General features: G+C 45.3%; 1 protein-coding gene across 2 annotated transcripts; it reads left to right on the forward strand.

The window, feature by feature from the left end:
* The first annotated feature begins 1,499 nt into the window (after positions 1 to 1,499).
* kank2 (KN motif and ankyrin repeat domains 2) lies at positions 1,500 to 17,774 on the forward strand. 2 transcript variants are annotated; one of them, XM_068579424.1, is made up of 13 exons: positions 1,500 to 1,588; positions 7,538 to 7,622; positions 10,899 to 10,965; positions 11,244 to 12,599; positions 12,767 to 12,976; positions 13,055 to 13,163; positions 13,280 to 13,882; positions 13,984 to 14,071; positions 14,750 to 14,969; positions 15,278 to 15,420; positions 15,608 to 15,808; positions 15,902 to 16,000; positions 16,277 to 17,774. In XM_068579424.1, the coding sequence occupies exons 3-13, from the start codon at positions 10,929 to 10,931 to the stop codon at positions 16,331 to 16,333; spliced, it is 3,123 nt and encodes a 1,040-aa protein (XP_068435525.1). In that variant the 5' UTR covers positions 1,500 to 1,588; positions 7,538 to 7,622; positions 10,899 to 10,928; the 3' UTR covers positions 16,334 to 17,774. The 2 variants fall into 2 exon arrangements, with proteins under 2 accessions (XP_068435525.1, XP_068435526.1); XM_068579425.1 differs by lacking the exons at positions 1,500 to 1,588; positions 7,538 to 7,622 and adding an exon at positions 8,554 to 8,607.
* The last annotated feature ends 144 nt before the right edge of the window (positions 17,775 to 17,918 follow it).

Here is a 17,918-nt window from a genome sequence, read left to right on the forward strand (position 1 = left end):
AGAGCTTTGTGGTGACAATAACTTAAGATATGTAATATTCTCTTCAGGAGTCAATAGTGACTACTAATGGTAATCAAGAACTTCAACCAGGACATCTGATAAACCTTAGGTTTTAAGTTTATAACTTATTAAGTTAACTGATTCACTGATTAGTTTACTTACTGTAGACGACCTGAAACCTTCAGACTACTCGGGGTCCCTCTGCTAAATCACATTGCTCTCTACATTCACACAAACACTGTCCTCTAACGTTTGTGTCTCATGGTTATAAAGACAAGGCAAAGATGAATGTGATCCAGATGTCTTCCTGACCTTCCTTTTCCACACCATTAGTCTTAATTTCCTGTGGCGATACGAAGAGCCACGTTCGAGCCGGCAATGTTGGTCTAATTTACCGGAATGAAGAGTTCCTGCGTTTATATCCGAGTACTTTACGAAGACAGCTCAGTCAACCTCAGCTGAGGACTGGAAGTTTTCCACTGAGCAAAATCACTCAGTACTCTACTGTAGTTTAGTTGTAAAAGTAAAACTATAAATGTTAAATTTTAAAATGTGAACCTTTTCACATTGTATCTTTTCTAAGTTGTAGACGTTTCTTTTCTAAATTGATATTGATTCAATGTTTTGTGGAGGTTTGTCTTTTCCATCTTATCACATGAACAAATGTCAAACATTCACATGTCTTTTTTTTAAATTTGTATATGTGTGTGTATTTGAGCTTTGGTCCATTACCCTTTCTTTTTTTTTCAACTTGAGATTATTTTAATCTTTGTAGGTCCTTTAATGTCTTTGGAGGTTCTTGGAGTTTCGTACTTGAGAAATCCTAAATGTTCTTGACATTTCTTGTTCTTCCTGGGAAGCTCGTTGTACTTGCTGGAGTTTCCCTGCTGGTCCTTGCAGGGATTTACTAAGTGTTCAAGGGATCTGGCAGGTCCTCCTACTGCGGTTCTTTGGTCTCCATTGAGAGCCTTAGAGGCCTTTTATACACTAACATCTTAGAGGGTCAAATAGTGATGAACGTGAGTACACTTATTAAAGTACTATATTATTTTTCTTAGGTACTTAAGTATGTGTGTTTTATGCTACTTTATATGTCAAATATGAATAGTACATGCAAACGTATTTATAAACTATGATGCACTGTTATAGATTGTGCTTGATGAGTATATTTTGCTGTTAATACTTAATATTTCTAATGTAGGTGTTTTAATGGAGTGTATTTGACATAAAAGAAGGTTCTTCGTGTCCATAAAGGGCCGTGGATGAAGGTCCTTGTAGGGCCTTTAAAGTCATTAAAGTGTTGATGAAAGGTGTCGGGATTTCCTTGAAGGTCCTGTCCCGTACAGGTCCATGAAGAAGCGTGCTTCCTTGGAGGTAAACGAAGGCCCCACAGACGATCACAGATGATTGGAGGCCAATGCGCGATGATGGAAGCAGCGTGTGCGCGCCCTGATTGGCCTCGTGGTCGCTGGCCCTTTAAGAGGAGGGGCGGGGCGTGGGCTGGGAGCATCTTGGCTGCGGTGTTTTTGTCTCTGTCAGTGAGCGCTCCTCCTGGGCCGAGGCGGATGAAAGGATAACCAGAGGGCAGGTAAGAACAACGAGTAACTTGCGATGCCTCTGTTGGGAAACTGTCCCGTCTCGGTGTCTCTTTGTCAGACTGCTGTTTTAAAGCGCTCCAGACGAGGCGCCTTCTTGAGAGAGGGACTTCTTTTGTGAAGCGTCGGTCCTCCCTCTCTCTGCGAAGTAACGGGTCCTTTATGCCCCAAAACCCTCCCCAGCTTCAGTAATACTCATATTACTACCTGCTCTGCAGACTAAATATGTTTCATAATTTCCCACGAGTATTTCTTTCCCTTCAGAGGAATGTAAACTGAGTCTCATGGTCGCTCCTCCTCCGGTGCGTGTCTTTTTGTTCAGAGCATCATTGGAGGCTCAACGCGCCGTTAACACCAAATCTCTATAATATTCATAAATAATGCTAATTTGTATATCAGTCAATCCGTCAAACAGAAATGGAAGTTTACAGTTGCCGAATATTTATTTAGGTTTCATAATTATGATATACATGTACATCAAAGCTGTGCATTTTCTATAGTAGCATACACATTCTCCATGCTCTGCCTGTGTGATAGAGGGGGTTTTGCCACGCGACCTCAACTTTTGTGTGCATCGATTAATGCAGGAGTTTCAATGTTGCAGCGAGCTTACAGTATATACTGTAGGTTGCATTGACAAATCCCCCCCTAATTTATGAACGAGCAACACATTTAGGTCTTTCTGTTCGCCCTCCGTTATAAAACTTCCCCCCCGTGCCTTACGCATGATCTGTTGCAACAATTTAACTATGTTCTAATTATGTATTTGTTTAAAAAGCTCAGTGAAGACTAAAGACTCCGGGGAAAGAGAGAGGGTGGGTCCGCGCATTCTGCAAGTTTTCATTACTTCCAGATGTTACTCCGCTTTTCGTTGCCGCTTCTTGCCCTCAAATTTGCTCGTCTCGCCGCCTGTAACTGGTCAGTGGTCACAGACGGGGGGGGTTTCCATCCTCAGACGATGGATTAGGGCCGATGGAGTTGTGTGTCAGCAGGGCAGAAGGAGGGTAAACCAATCCAATACTCTATGTATCCACATGTTTCTTTTTTAGAAGCTATAGGCTCTAAACGGATGGCCCTCATTGATTTCCCATTATGGACTAATAGGGTCTGAAAAGGCACACATGAAGATTGACCCTCTGAATATGCAATTTGTTTGTGTTAATAGGGAGGATTGTTTGTTTATTAATGACTTTATGTGACAGGCGGTCTCATGATATGTGTGCTACACGACCCTGAGTCACCAGTAAACACGTCAGATGTTGTGATGATTACATGCCAAAGTTGGCAGGATGTGGGGGTGTAGTCATCAGTTACACTGCATCATACATACAATACACCACTGTCCCGCTGCTGTAATGGGCTGCTGGCTGTATTAAATCACCTACCAGCGGACAGCCAAAGATTGTAGCAGCTGCATGGCACTCAGATGGCTGTGTGGCGTCGTTAACGGCGTCACACGGTCTAATATTTAGCTTTCTGCAGGGAGTAGTCGTAGCCAGGTGTACCTAATAAACAGGCAACTGAATATGTCCTCATTGTTTTGAGATCTAGTCAGTGTGACTGTAATAATAGTGAAAACGGACTTGTTTTCTGGAGGCCCCCCTGGAAACCCATCACAGATCCCCTGGGAGTTCCTCACGCTGCACTTTGGGATTCTCTGGTCACGTTTGTGTGCAGCTGGACTTTCCTTCAGAATTTTTTTTTTTTTTCTTCACCGTGCTGGAATGTGATTGTCTCATTACAGCTTTTGGACCCAGGGGTGCAGTCGAGGAATGCAGGGTTATAAACCCCATTTGCACACTGGGCCACACGCCGGGCATTTAAATGGTTTCGAGAGCCTCTAATGAAATTACACCCTGAAACCTGGTGAGATTGTCTGTCACTGTCTATGAGTTCAACCACTGATAAGCAACTCCGGACAGTTTTATTGCATGATGCACGAGCTGCTCGGATTATACAATACACAGTATTAATGATCCTTTCCATCTCTGAAATGGATCAAGTTAGCGATATAACAATCTATAATGTTAACAGGCATTTTCAGAGAATATACATGCAGGCAACTTGTGTTTTACTTATTGTATCTGCACCATTAATATCAGGACTGGGCAATATATCAATATTATATAGACGTTTTGGTATGAGACTTAAATATTGTCTTAGATGATATGGTAACATGCTATACGTGTTGGCGTCCATGTAGAAGTACTTGGTTTAAAATACTGTGTTATCACCCGTCCGAGCCAATCAGAAACCTAATCGATCTGCCATGTTTCTTGTTTTCATGTGTACCTTTTTTCTGTTTCTCAACAGCGTTTGTTCTGATGATCAAACCCAAAGTTCTTAATCGTATTAGATGTTGATTAGTTTAAAGTAGGGATACAAATAAGGCCAAGAGTTGCAGAAGTATCATCAGTCTGAATTGGTCAAGACAGAGCGGGTTAATGCTCCTGCTTAACTTTGACTGGGACAGACACTAGAAAGACGTTTTCAGTGAGCATATGGTCTAATCTGGCTTTTGAAGTACTAGAGACTGTGATTATCTGCCTAAATAATCTCACTAGATCTCCTTCAATACATTAATCACTCAGAAAAGCAAGATGTCCTTTTCTGTCCAGTAAAGATTGCGCACACGTGTTGGAGTTGGAGTCGTCAGTGCTGTGGATGTTTTTCTTGGCTCGTTTTATTGTCTTTATGTCCGCAGTCTTTAGATCAACAGCTCTCACTGAATCAGGAAGTAATTGATTAGATCCCTGAGAGGGAACCACTTAAGTACAGCGTCGCTGCAGTGAGCTTACTTCCTCTGCTCTGCTCGGTGCCACAACACACGATGACCTGACCTTTTAACCCCCATCTCTGGTCCGACCGGCTCCCCACCGCCCGTCTCATTGCCATCTGGACTTTGTCTTCCTCCCCTCCAGACCCCTCAGTTCTCGTCAAAGCGGCGGCGAGCTCTGGCCCCTCTGCTCGGCATCATTCCTAATCCCCACCTCCACAACTGCACAGGAATTCTCTCCCAAATTTTCTCCCTTTTTTAATTTTTTTTTCCCGGCTTCTTTCCCGGGGCCGCTCCTTGTCGCTCAGCCCCACCCGTGTTCAGTTTCCTGTTGGAGGTCAGCACAATGACCAATAGCGGACCGGCGGGTGTTTACTCTGCTCCTGTTCCAGGAGTAATGGGAGCTGGTCGGCCCCTCCTCTTGGCCGTACTCGAGCCAGACTACTCAGCCCAGCGGCGTCTGCTCCTCCATACCGCTCCTTAATGTAAAAAACAAGGCTTTTAGCTAAAGGGCAGAGAATCCCGGAGGGGACGTCCCACTGGATTATGATTTCACTGTCCTGAGTCTTAAACCCAAATTAGTCAAAAACCACATGTCCGCCAGCGGCACAGAACCACACTGTGTTGCCATGTTGATATGAGATCATCTGGCCTCGTTACACGTGGTGAAGGCCGGCCTGTCTGTCAAGCGCTGACGTACACCGCTCGGCCATATTTCGCTTGGTGACAAACGACTGTTGTTGCTTCCACATTTAGCATTCTGTGGCTGTTCAGGGGAGAGATTTGTTGTAATTTTTGTCTGATGTATTATTCATGCAGGACCATTTGGTTGAATGAAGCCATCTGTGCTGCAGAATGAAGAGGAGGACAAAGAAGTCTTAGTAGATAGATCAACAACCCTGTCTCCTGTTGTGATCTTTATGTAACACTTAGAACTCTTCTCTATGTCTATATTGAGGTCTTTGCGGCCTGTTGCGTTGTGGGGAAAACCTCTGAGCAACAATCGGCTTCATATGGTTAGACAAAGTGCAGCTTTTCATAGGGATTCTCTATTGTCGGCCTATTTTTAGGGGAGGAATGCACAAATGATGGTAATCTTCAAGGCGGAGCCTTTTAAGATTATGAGGGAAGGTCCTTTTAAACTGTATAAACTTATTGTGAGGAGTTCTGGACGCCTATGGGATCGTTCTGCTGCTCCGGCGTTAACAGCAGCAGACTTCATCCTGATGTCAGCGGCAGTGATTCATACTGCTGGTGTCCAAATCAGAGAACACTCATGGTCTTCTCATTCGAGAACTTTCCATCTCAAACGCTCAGCAGCATTTCTTCCCCCCCTCCTCCTGCAAGTTTAGCCTTTTCTTTCCTCACATTCCCATTCTTTCTCTCCCACCCATCCTCCCTCACACACTGCACTGCTCTCCTTACTTACCCCTTTTTTCTTTCTTTCCCGTTTACGCTCTCCTCCCCTTGTTACTCTTTCTCCTGGGCTGGGAGGAAGTGACTGGGTTGTTTCGGGATCCTTTGGGAATAGAAAGATGGAGCTCCCTTTTCCTGTAACCCTTTCTCCATCAGACTTCAAACTATTGCCAGATATCGTCTGAGTTTGGCCACATGCACAGGCGGAGCAGTGATCATCCCGGCGCTAAAGTGACATTAGAAAAAGGTGCATTTGTAATCTGTTGTCAAAAAGTTGCTTCTCTCAGATTCATCATCAAGAAGCCAGACAAATTAAAAGCAGCTAAATCACTTGGCTTTCATATCAGCCTGCCCTTAATAAATCTATTTAAAAGCTACAGCTGTGTTTGTCGATCTGTGGGAGTCTTCGGGCCTCGGACAGTGTTTTCATCTGTGTCGTGTGGGAGTCGACGGGAGTTCAAGTTGTCTCCTGTAACGTTTGGTGTTTGTCTTACACAAGTATTTGCCAACCACTCAGTGCTCTTGCTTTAATCCTTTCCCCTTAAAAGTAGCTTTTGGCACAAGATTCTATAATCTGGTAGGGATGCATTCATAATGATGTGTCTTGCACAATTAGCTGCACAGATTGGCGGCCATTTTTAGGAGCCCGGGGCACCTCTAGATATCAATCACCCGGTCCGCGTATTTCCCGTCTCTGTCAGCATGCGGGTCCGTAACAGCACTTCATCAACTGTTTGTTTGTTTTGAGTCCTCACCACACACACACACACACACACACACACACACACACACACACACACACACACACACACACACACACACACTCTCTCTCTCTCTCTCTTTCTCGCTCTCTTTCTTGCGATGCCCCTCCTTGCTTTCTATTAGAACCAGCTGTGGAACTAGGGGCTGAATGAATGGCTCTTTGTGATTTGGCTGTCGTTCCAGTCGAAAAGGTCTGTTTCTCTCCCCTGCCCCTCCACTCTCGAGGGTATTGGCATGACAACATTATGAAACAATGTGTTGAACAACAACATGTCTTGTTATGAAATGATGCAATGGTCACCCATCTATGTGTTTTTTAGGCTGCGAGAGCGCCACTCTTACACAGCAGCCTGACTCTGTGCAGAATGTATGAGAATCAGCAGACACAGTCACGCAGCTTATCTGATCGCCATGCATGCAGAGGTTACAGCGCTAGCTTCAAGTCTGAGTTGTCCACGAAGGGAACGCATTGTAATGCTTATGAAATCAGTCTGGCTTTAAGGTGATCAGTTCCCACAAAAAAAAAAAAAAACTGGAGGGTGTGTGTGCCTGTGGATTTGGGGGTGTTAGTCACAGAGGCAAGAAAACAGAAAACATTGCCCAATCACATGGCAGGGAGGCGCCCGGCCTTGAATTGATTAGAGAGCGAGTCTTGCATTGGAGAGAGAAACGGGGTGGGGGAAAGTGTTGGGAGAGCGGCTATGCATGGATCAGGCTGCAGAACAAGGAGGTCAGACAGTGATTGGCATTTCATGGGGGTATATTGTTCACATCCGGCATCACTCAAAACCTCTGGAATGTGTTTATAGTCTGCGGCGGCCATTCTTTTCTAACCTGTTTTTGTGTCTGTGTCTACAGAGCTACACACCTTTTGACATGTTGTTCGATGACCTGATGTCATCCGGTGACGACTTCTGGGCTACAAACTGCTACTATCAGAAGTCATGGCTGCCAAAGTTTAAGTTTCCTTCATTCTTGTTTCCCACAGGTGCAGACTGTAAGAGTGCAAGAGAAGGAAGGGAGAGCAAGGAGCCTGGGGAGGAGAGATCCCGTCCTTGCAGCGCAAGCAGCTGGTATGAAGCGGAAAATAAATCCCTCTTCCTTCTTTTCCTAATTCACAAACCATTCCCAAGCTTGAGCAGAATAGTAATCACCAAAGGCTCATAGAGTCATGAAGGCAGTGGAAAAAAAGATCTTCTCTGGGTGGTGGGAAAGAGTGGTATTTCAGACTTAGCAATACTGAGGTCTAATCCTTTGTATTGGCAATAATAATAAGGTGACTCAATGAATGGAAGCAATGAGTTTGATAATCTTGAGAGAGCTGACCTCAAAATGAAGCCTGGCATCTTAAATTACGTTTCAGGGTGGTCTCAATCCACTGATACACTCAAAGGCACAATAATATATACACATGCTGTAAATCAAGCAGAATGTATGATTAGGAGTGCAAAAATAAACGTTTTACAGTAGCTGCTAAGATGTCAAAGACATCTACACTCCAGTATAATGCAGTTATTCTCATTGCATCTTACAGGACATACCGCAGATGTGTAATTTGTGCTGGGTGACCTGCATCTCATCCCCCCGAGGGGTGTCTTAATCTTAATGGCAGGGATGGAGGGTGTAGAACTTCCGCTAGTGTGGTTTGCGGCTGTATGTAGGAGGATGGAGGGGGGGGGGGCAATGACATTTGTCCTGGAAGAAGCTGGCCAGGGAGAGTCGCCTGAAGAATGTGACGCTGAGGAAGGGCGCACACTGCTTTCTGTTCAGATGTCATCTCAAAGGAACTCTGTTTGAGAGCCGAGAGAGAGGGAGGAAGGTCAAGCGCTCCACCTCCCAGCCACACATGCTAGCACATCTGAAACACCCAAATGAGCCGCTGTTGGAGAAGCAGATGTGGAGGCCTGGTGCTGGGGGCGTTCTGTTGGACGAACGGCACCCGGGGAAGCAACAAGGGGAGAGACATTTTGAAGCAGTTTTTGTGTGTGTGTGTGTGGATATGATTTGAAGGAGTAGAAAATCTGTCAAAGGGGATTCCAGCGGACGTCTGCGGGGCCGGTATGTTTGGTTGCCTAACTGCAGATCCTAATTATATCTCATCAACTATCCCCTGTCAGCGCGGTCCTCCACCCTACTGCACTCACAGACACTCGCTCTCACACTCACATAGACATGCTCGCTTACTCCCAGCCACTCCCCTTCTCTCTGTCCTGTTCTCACTTTCTCACACATGTAGGCATACCGAAACTGTACTGTACAATATGCAGCACATCATCAATCAAGCGCTTTCATGCCATGCTGCAGATAACCAGGCGCTCACACTGTCTCGCCTCGGAGGCCTTTAAGTCTTAATTTTCAACATAATGTATCTTTAGTTCCTTGCAGTGCTCCCTATCTTCTTTTTTCTCTACTCATTTGAAGTTAATATGTAGGATATCTGATGAATTCCTCTATAAGCAAAACATATAGTTAGTTCGGCTTAGTTTCAGTCCTTTCTTGCCGAAGACTTTAAACTCTGTGACGATAAAATGGGTCTGTGCGTGCATGCATACAGTATTTCCATGCCTCACAGTGTGTGCCGTAATCTTGGTAAAAGAGGGTGATGAAGGGGCACCGATAAAGGGACTCGCACCAGGACATTAAACGGACTGCAGGCATTCAAAAATACCAAGTCAATTCAGTCAGTGTTTCCAGGCGGCCTACTTTTCACAACCGAGCAAGCACTGACGAGGGTCACAAGGTAGCGCGAGAGAGACCGGAGGTTCGCGGTGAAAACCTACGATCCGAGCCCCTTAAAGTCTAAAGTAGTGTAAGGATGTTCCGCTGGGTAATGCTTTGGATGGCTTAAACATTACATCCTCAATTCAAACAAAGTGATGACCTAGAAAGTTAATCTTTTCCAAGCAGACAGAAACTCACGGGCATTGGCATTGTGGGCTCTGTGGCATTGCACTTTGTTGTTCTCTGTGGGAGGACAGAGCATAATCTTTTGTTTAGAAAAGGTCCAAATGCATTAGCCCTCATGCGAAAAATGTATTTGAGTTCCCAGCAACTCTATATGCTTTCTGTGTGGAAGTTCTGAGCGGGTGAATGTGGGAGACAGTGACCAGCTGAAACCTCCTGATTGTCAGCTGATGTGGAGAGAGAGAAAGAGAGGGGGGAGGAGAAAAACACAAAAAGAAGTCAAATAAGAGAAGACACAGGAGGGGAAGATTTGAAGAAAGTGAGGGGGAGAAAGAAAGAGAGGGAGAGAGAGAGTATCTGTAAACCCTGAATTGAGAGGCGAAGTCAGCGTGCAGCGCTGATTCCTAATAAGGTTGTAACTGGCAGTCTCAAACCTCTGTCTTGGATTTAGCTGCCAGGAAACTTTCCTCTGTAACTCCTCTTCTCTGAACGCTCAGAACAGAAACAAACACACGATCCACTGTGACCCACTATGCTCCCAAAAATGAAGGGATAAAATTAGAAAGGGAGGCAGGAGGGCGATATAGTTAAAGAAACACTTCTGACCATCGCGCACACAGAAAAATGTGGTTAGAGAAATGCAGAATGCAAATCATATTTAGTGGAGAACTCAACTCTATTGAGTCCATATGCCTTTTTATGGTAAACATTTTCACTTGTCACAGTAGGAAAAGCACAGGTGTAAATAATAAAATGGATGGCGCCCTCTCACTGGAGCACTTCAATAGCACGGAGCCATCGGTAGTGTTATTCACACCTATGCTTTTCCTGCTATGACAAGTCAAAGTGTCTGCGAATAGGCCTGCTCATAAGATGTGCGTATTAACGCTGGCAGGGTTTTGTTGGGCATACACAAGCATGTGCGATTGATTTACCTCCTGTGTTGGTATTTCTGCAAGAAAAGCATCTCTTGTTTTTTTAAAGCGGGACATCTTATTCAATATTCACTTTTATTGAGTGTCTGGAGTTCCTGCCAACCCAAACTGTGAAATAAGACGACCCGGCCTCTTTTAGATCAGAAACCATGTGATTCAACACGCCATTCAGATGTGGATCCCCTTCTTATGTCACCTGCAGATTGATTAGTATATTTTTCTCGCAAGCCAATCAGAGCAGACTTGGCTTCATCGTCAAGGGGGAGGGGCTTAAAAATACAGGCGCTAAAACGGAGCGTTTCAGACAGAGGGGGAATACAGGTACATTTAGACAGATAGTATGAGAAAATAAAAGCATGTTCAGCAAAAAAACAACAACACATATATCTAAATGGAAGTATTGTTGTTCCATATTGTATACTCATTTGTAAAATCAACACCTGTCTCTCTCTCTCTCTCTCTCTCTCTCTCTCTCTCTCTCTCTCTCTCTCTCTCTCTCTCTCTTTTCAGGTGAGAGTTGGTGGGCGCCACAGGCTCATTATGGCTCAAGTGCTGCACATGGACCCCGGCTTCCCAGGTGCAGCTTCTGTTTATTTTTACTCATATCTTTGGATTATGACTTATGTATTTAAGATTTCAACTGTCAGACAACTTCCAAGTAAAGAAGTAAAGTAGACACTTATAAGGTCAGGTTATAGAAACTGTGCCATTCCACTCTGTGCCTAATTTGCTGATTGTTTCAGAGGACGTATTTAAATACACAGTAGGCCAAAGTTAATGCTATCATCTAAAGTCTGAGCCCAAGATTAGATGCAGATTTCCGTTTGTTTAAAGTTGATTTCCTTCCCCCCTCAGGGAAGCTCAACCCGCCTGCTCCCCCCTCGCTGCACGGCAAAGAGCAGGAGGCGCCCTACTCAGTGGAGACCCCCTATGGCTACCGTCTGGACCTGGACTTCCTCAAATATGTCAACGACATAGAGAAGGGAAACACCATCAAGAAGGTACCCGTCCATCGCCGGCCACGCTATGGCTCCCTGCCCCGTGGCTATGGCTACACCGGCTCCTGGTGGACCTCCACAGAGTCTCTGTGCTCCAACACCAGCATGGACAGCCGGCACTCGTCCTTCTCCTACTGCGCCCCTGGCTACCACACGACGCAGCGGCCCAGCTTCAGCACCGCCCGGGTGGAGAAGACCCTGTTGGATGCACGCAGGAAGCTGGAGGAGGAGAAAGAAGGGCGGAGGTTCTCCAACCTGGGCAGCATGCACAGCAGCGTGGTGGGCTCCAACACCTCCATCAGCAGTGCACACAGCTACAACCGGGCCCATGGTGGAAGCGGATCCTTCACCCCGATGAGTTCTGGCCTGTCCACGCCAGTCACCCCGACTCCAGCCCACCTGCAGCACGTCAGGGAGCAGATGGCCACGGCCCTCCGGAAGATAAGGGAGCTAGAGGAGCAGGTGAAGACCATCCCTGTGCTGCAGGTCAAAATCTCTGTGCTGCAGGAGGAGAAACGGCAGCTCAGTGTCCAGCTGAAGAGCCAGAAGTTCCTAGGTCACAGTCTGAGTTTCAATCGAAGTCGCCCCCGAGGTGAGCTCTACATCGACATCCCCGAAGAAGAGGTGACAACTGGAGCGAAGAGCAGCGACAAGCCGTTGTCTCCGACCGCACCCGACGGATCCAAGCTTCAGGACTCCGGGTGCGAGATTGAGGACACGGTGATTGTTGGTGGAGCGCGACCGGATGGAAAGCGGGAAGTGCGCACCATCGGAGTGGGACCAGAGGACTTGAGGGGCAGTCGCCATGTGGGAGTCGGGGTTCGGGAGGAGGATTTGGGGCTGCTGCCAGAGACGGTGGCCCTGAGGAATCAAGTGGGTCAGCTCGAGGGCCAGCTAAAGAGGACTGTGCAGGAGCTCAAGGATGCGCAGCAGCTGGATGCAGCGGCACAGAAGGCACCTCGGGCAGAGCATCCAGTCATGACTACCAGCGTGGGCTGGCAGGAGCCACAAGACTGCAGCCTGCACACTCTGGTCAGCTTCACACAGCTGCCCCAACACAGGGAACAGAGGACTGTGGGAATCCAGGTGTACACACTCGAGCAGCCCACCGTGGTGGAGGTGGGCACACTGCTCCGAGCCGAGATCTGCAGCTCCCCCTCCCTTCAGCCAGCCGGTGGAGTCGTGGAGGGCCACTACAGAGGACAAGCTGAAGGTTTCTGACACTAAAATTCAAGATTATAAGACATGATTCATTGCATTAGATTGTACACAAGTAACCAGTAAACCAACAATGTCTTACTTTTTTTTAAAAATGTATTTCTACACAAGATATTTGATTAGTTAAGGCTGAAAAGTTGAAGTCTTATTTCTGTCTCACAGATGCTCCAGTTGAGTTGCCGATTGCAGTCAGCTCCAAGCAGGTGCGCGATGTCCTAAAGAGCGAGTTGTCCACTTCAGTGCCGGTAGCTAATCCTGCCATTGCTGTTGGCACGTCCAGTAATCAGATCAGTTTGTTGCATTCAAAAGAAGAAGAGACTGGCGTGCAAACATCCCCAGAGGCTGTCCAGTCAAAAGAAGGCTCTATGACAGGTAACAGTACTGTATCCTGCTCAAAACACCCCTTGACCTTTGACCTTTGTTCTAACAACATCATGTTTTATTTTCCAGCCTCATCTCCCCAGTCCTCACTGAGATCCATTATGAAGCGGAAAGCAGAAGGTGAGCCAGGATCTCCCTCCACAAAGAAGAACCTACAGTTCATTGGAGTCAATGGAGGGTAGGTATCAAACATTTTCACCCACTGAACCAGTATTCTTAGCAAAAAGTATAATGGTTTTGTTTTGAAAAACGCGTTTGAGCTGTTTGACCCTTAAACATATTCTTGACTTGCAGCTACGAGTCCACATCTTCAGACGACAGCAGCAGTGAGAGCTCGGATGAGGGGAGTGACTCCAGTGAATATCATGAAGCCAGAGAAAAACTGCCGGAGTCGGCGACCCAGCACCAGCAACAAACCACCCACAGCGAGGCTTCCCAGCCTCCTGAAAGCAACAGCGTACCTCAACAGATTGCCGTCAAGCCACCAGCCGTCGTTCCAGACTCACAGCAGAGTCTCGATCGGTCTGCAACTGTAGACACAAAACTGCCAGACAAAGCCCCCCGGTCACCAGCAACAGACACTGCCTCCGACTCCTCTCCAAGTCCTCCAAGTCGTCCAAGTCCAGCAAACGAAGCTGCCGCCAACGAGACTGTCGAACGGTCCTCAGAAAAGCACACCCAGGAGATCACCTCCACATCATCAAGCACTGAATCCACTCCTGAACAAAGCTCAGTCACATGTTCGTCATCGCCGTGTGCCACTAAAACCACTGAGATAACCACGCAGCGATTCACCGTCCAGTCAGAGGCAACCGTCCTCTCCGGCCAATCCGAGCCGAAGCCAGCGGCTGAAAGCCTTACGAACGCCACTGCCACTGCATCAGCCAAGCAAGTCAGGTAAACACACACACACACACACACACACATTGTTATCAGACAGACTGATGATGTAATGACAGAGGCATCAGTGACTGATGTTGTCTCCTCGTCTGTCTCAGACTGGACTTGAGTGACAGCCTGATGTCAACTCTTCATGCCCTGCAGAAAGCCCTCGGGCAACCCAACGCCTTCAGCCAACAAGCAGCAGTGAGTTTTCCTTTCATATCCATACTCACTTTAGGTTCACTCATTTTTAAAACATCCTAAACTCCTTTTTTTTTACCATGGGATTTTTAAACTAGAGGTTATAGGTTTCTTTTAATATAAGATTTCTAAATGTTTGAGTTAGTCTATAATACATAAGCGTTTGTAATGCAAACGGTTTGGGTTTTGCTGTGCTGAACTCTTAGGTCACAGAAAGAGCATTTAACACAATTTCCTGTGAGTCTCCAAATTATTTGATGACGGTTTCCTCCAACGCTTTTCTTATATTTGATTTATTTATTTCGCACAATTCAAACAATGCAACGCAAGTCTTAACAGAGATTATCACAGTGCAGAAAGAGACAAAAAGCCAAGTGGTCTTATTTGAAGCCTCTACCTATATAATATTACTTTTTTTTTCTTCAAAATTACAAATATAAAATGAAATATGCGTAAGATAGACAAGTAAAGAAAAAGAAAGATAGAAAAGAAAGAAAGATTATGTAATTAAAACAAGAAAGACTCTTATAAACAGCTCTTACAAAACAGAAATTCAACTTTATTTTAGGCGATGTTTAAAACATTTTTATAGAGGGGCATTTCTCAGTTGCTTGTGATTTGCTTATCGTGGTCTGTCAGTGTGCCTGTGTCTCAAACCGTCCTCATTGTGTCTCACCTCAGAGGGCAGCCTACACCACCGTGCTGCAGGAGTGGCTGCGCGTGTCCTGTCACAAAGCGGCGGACACGGCTGTTGTCAAGGCCTATATGAACACCTTCGCCGAGGTCTCCCCTCAGCTGCTGGAGTTTGTGATCAACATGGCCGACGGCAACGGGAATACAGCGCTTCACTACACCGTCTCCCACTCCAACTTCCCCGTGGTGAAACTGCTGCTGGAAACTGGTACGTGTCTATAAGTGTGTGTTTGTGTGTGCTTATGTGGATGTGTGATTTTGGGTGTGCGGGAAAAAAAAAAGTAAAAGTGACAAACGATTTACATAAGGGTGATTTTATGTGTAGATGTGGCTTATAATGGGCTCCAAATGTCCACATTAACATTTAAAATCACATAAGAAAATGTGAGGTGTTCAAATGGTTTCCTTTACTCGCTCGGCCTTCAAAGTTCCCGTGTCCAACACGTCATACATCCCTGTCATTGTGTGTGCTGCTGTTGCACACCTGTCTTACTGATTGCCCTATTTACCCGACAGGCCTGTGTAATGCTGACAAGCAGAACAAGGCGGGCTACACGGCCATCATGCTGACAGCGCTGGCCGCCTTCCACTCCGACAACGACCTTCAAACCGTCCTGCAGCTGCTGCGCACAGGGGACGTCAACGCCAAGGCCAGCCAGGTGCGCCCTCTACTGTTCATTAGCTTTCACTGCTCCAAACCCATGTGACTTATAGAGCGCTTGCGTGTGCTTTTTCATCCGCCACCTCATTAATACGTCTGATAAAACGGCACCAGATGCAGCTTGAAAACTAATTAAATCTACATGTTGAAGATGAGTTTAAAAGATTTTAAACGTGTGTTTGTAGGCTGGTCAGACGGCGCTGATGCTCGCGGTCAGCCACGGTCGAGGGGACATGGTGCGGGCGCTGCTGTCCTGTGGGGCGCAGGTCAACATCCGTGATGACGACGGCTCCACCGCGCTCATGTGTGCGTGTGAACACGGCCACGTGGACATTGTGCGTCAGCTGCTTTCTGTGCCGGGCTGCGATGCGACGCTCACTGACAATGTAGGCGGTTTTTTTTTGTTGTTATTATTGATCTTTATTGTTTTACAAGTCGATAAAACTTCCATCTCAACATGATCCCCCCGTGTCTTTCAGGACGGCAGCACTGCTCTGTCCATCGCCCTGGAGGCCAGCCAGAACGACATCGCAGTGCTTCTGTATGCTCACCTCAACTTTGCAAAGCCTCCTTCCCCTGTGAGTCCCTTGATTAACTTCTAACACACTTACTGTTGTCAGAAGGGCCTTTTTTTTTAAAAAAAACTCCTGGAAATACATATCTGAACTCTGTAAATTTCACACATTATGTTACCTGTAAGTGCAACCGCACAGCTGGGTTTTTCTACATCATGTAATAGTAACGTCACCTCTATATAATCAGGTATCAGTAGTAAACTTGGTCCCAGCTAGGGACATAAGTATGACATAAAAGTTTCGTCAATAACACTATGTTTTTTTCTTCTTTTGAAATAGGTGTTGCCTAAGTCTCCTCTCCTGGGTTGCTCTCCTCCTGCCGGTGAAACCAAATAACGCCTCCTGCAGCCGATCCACAGTAACGACTCATTCTCCAGTGTGATTTATTCCTTTCATCCATGTAACTACGACGAACAATGAGTTTGTGTGTGCGATTTGTTTTCACCCTCCATAATTGAAGTGCACTATAATGTGCAGATAATTACTACAGCTTGCACCATTGTTAACCGTTTCTTTTTGTAAACTGTGCTGGTTCAAAACATGGATTTCTTGTGTGGCACAATCTGAAAAACTGAACATTAAGCGGCTGTCTAGACACCAGTCCAGTCATGCAGTGAACTAGTTATCAGCACTGGTTACTTACAAGTCAAAACTGATCACTGAGTTTCTTTTATACAGTTCATTATAATACACTTTTTTAGTTTTACTCCATGTGAATCTCATATTAGTTGCTTTATAGAGCGATGTCTTTTCATTGTAATGTGTACAATAGCTCTTACACAGCGGCGTCATTATGTGTATGACCATCACAGTCATTTGGAATAACAAAAGCCACCCCTCTCATGGATAAGTGTCCTTGCATCAAGTAGCTTTGGTGCTACTAAAATCTTACTTCAACAGTATATCAATATTTATACACGAGATTTACTAAGTCTAGAGTATTTTTTATATGGATTTTTTTCAAATTTTGACTTAATTCCCCTTCAAGGATCACAATTTTTTATTTCTCAAACACTGGTTAACTTATTTAACCTTTTTAACCCGAGGACAACACTTTATTTTATACGCCGAATACATTTCCTCAAATTAAACCCAAAGACATGTCCCTGCTCTCAGCTCCGTGACACTGTACATTGAGGTGATGACATTAACACAGGCCGAGCATCAGTGTGCCGGAAGAAAGAGGGCAACAGTCTTCTCTGAAGGCTACGGGACTGTGCTGTTTGTATTTTTATACGTGAAGGTATGGGTAGTAAGGAAAGATTAGAGTGTATCTGTGTAATATTCTGTGCTTTTAAGATTTAGACTTTGTTGAGAAAAGACTGAAAGCACTGGTGTGTCGCCACCTCTGTGGCCGTGCTGGTGAGATATGTCAGGGAACCAGAAAGTGTCTGATTGGGGTCTTTAAAGGATGTGCCGTATAAGATGTGAATATCAAAATAATATATGTCAATATAAACTGCTAGTTATTACGCCTAAAATCTAATTCCTCAAACAAACGTGCATAGGCTATTGATGTCAAAATTTATATTACTTTTTAAAGACTTTTTCACAATTTTCATATTCACTTTTGAGCAATTGAATTTTTATAAACTTTCTTTTTTTTAATTTAAGTATCTATCTTTTTTTAAATATACATTTAGAACGTTTATGCTCACGCCTACTTTATGTAATCGCACAGCTCTTTAGTTGATCTTTTATGAAGGTTTATGTAAAAGTCTAGACTGTGTTTCTTCTCCTATTTGTGCATTTTGGAAAAAAACAATTAATAATAAATGTGGACCACACTGTTTCTATATGGTATTTTTTCAATACTAGTGTTGTTTGCATGTCAGTTGCCATCTGTTTTCAGTTTGCACTAGTCAATGAGCTACATCATAGTTAGTTCTGCTTGTTCTTTTTCTTGCCTCGTTTTATACAA

Source organism: Clinocottus analis, unplaced genomic scaffold (assembly GCF_023055335.1).
Source record: "Clinocottus analis isolate CAN_PGR_092001 unplaced genomic scaffold, fCliAna1.0.p SCAF_16, whole genome shotgun sequence".
Taxonomy (NCBI): Eukaryota; Metazoa; Chordata; class Actinopteri; order Perciformes; family Cottidae; genus Clinocottus; species Clinocottus analis.

Coding starts and splice junctions, on each gene's coding strand:
- kank2 (XM_068579424.1), top strand. CDS start 10,929: ATGGCTCAAGTGCTGCACATGGACCCCGGCTTCCCAG. Junction 12,600..12,766: donor CTACAGAGGACAAGCTGAAG/GTTTCTGACACT, acceptor TCTGTCTCACAG/ATGCTCCAGTTGAGTTGCCG. Junction 14,072..14,749: donor CCTTCAGCCAACAAGCAGCA/GTGAGTTTTCCT, acceptor GTCTCACCTCAG/AGGGCAGCCTACACCACCGT.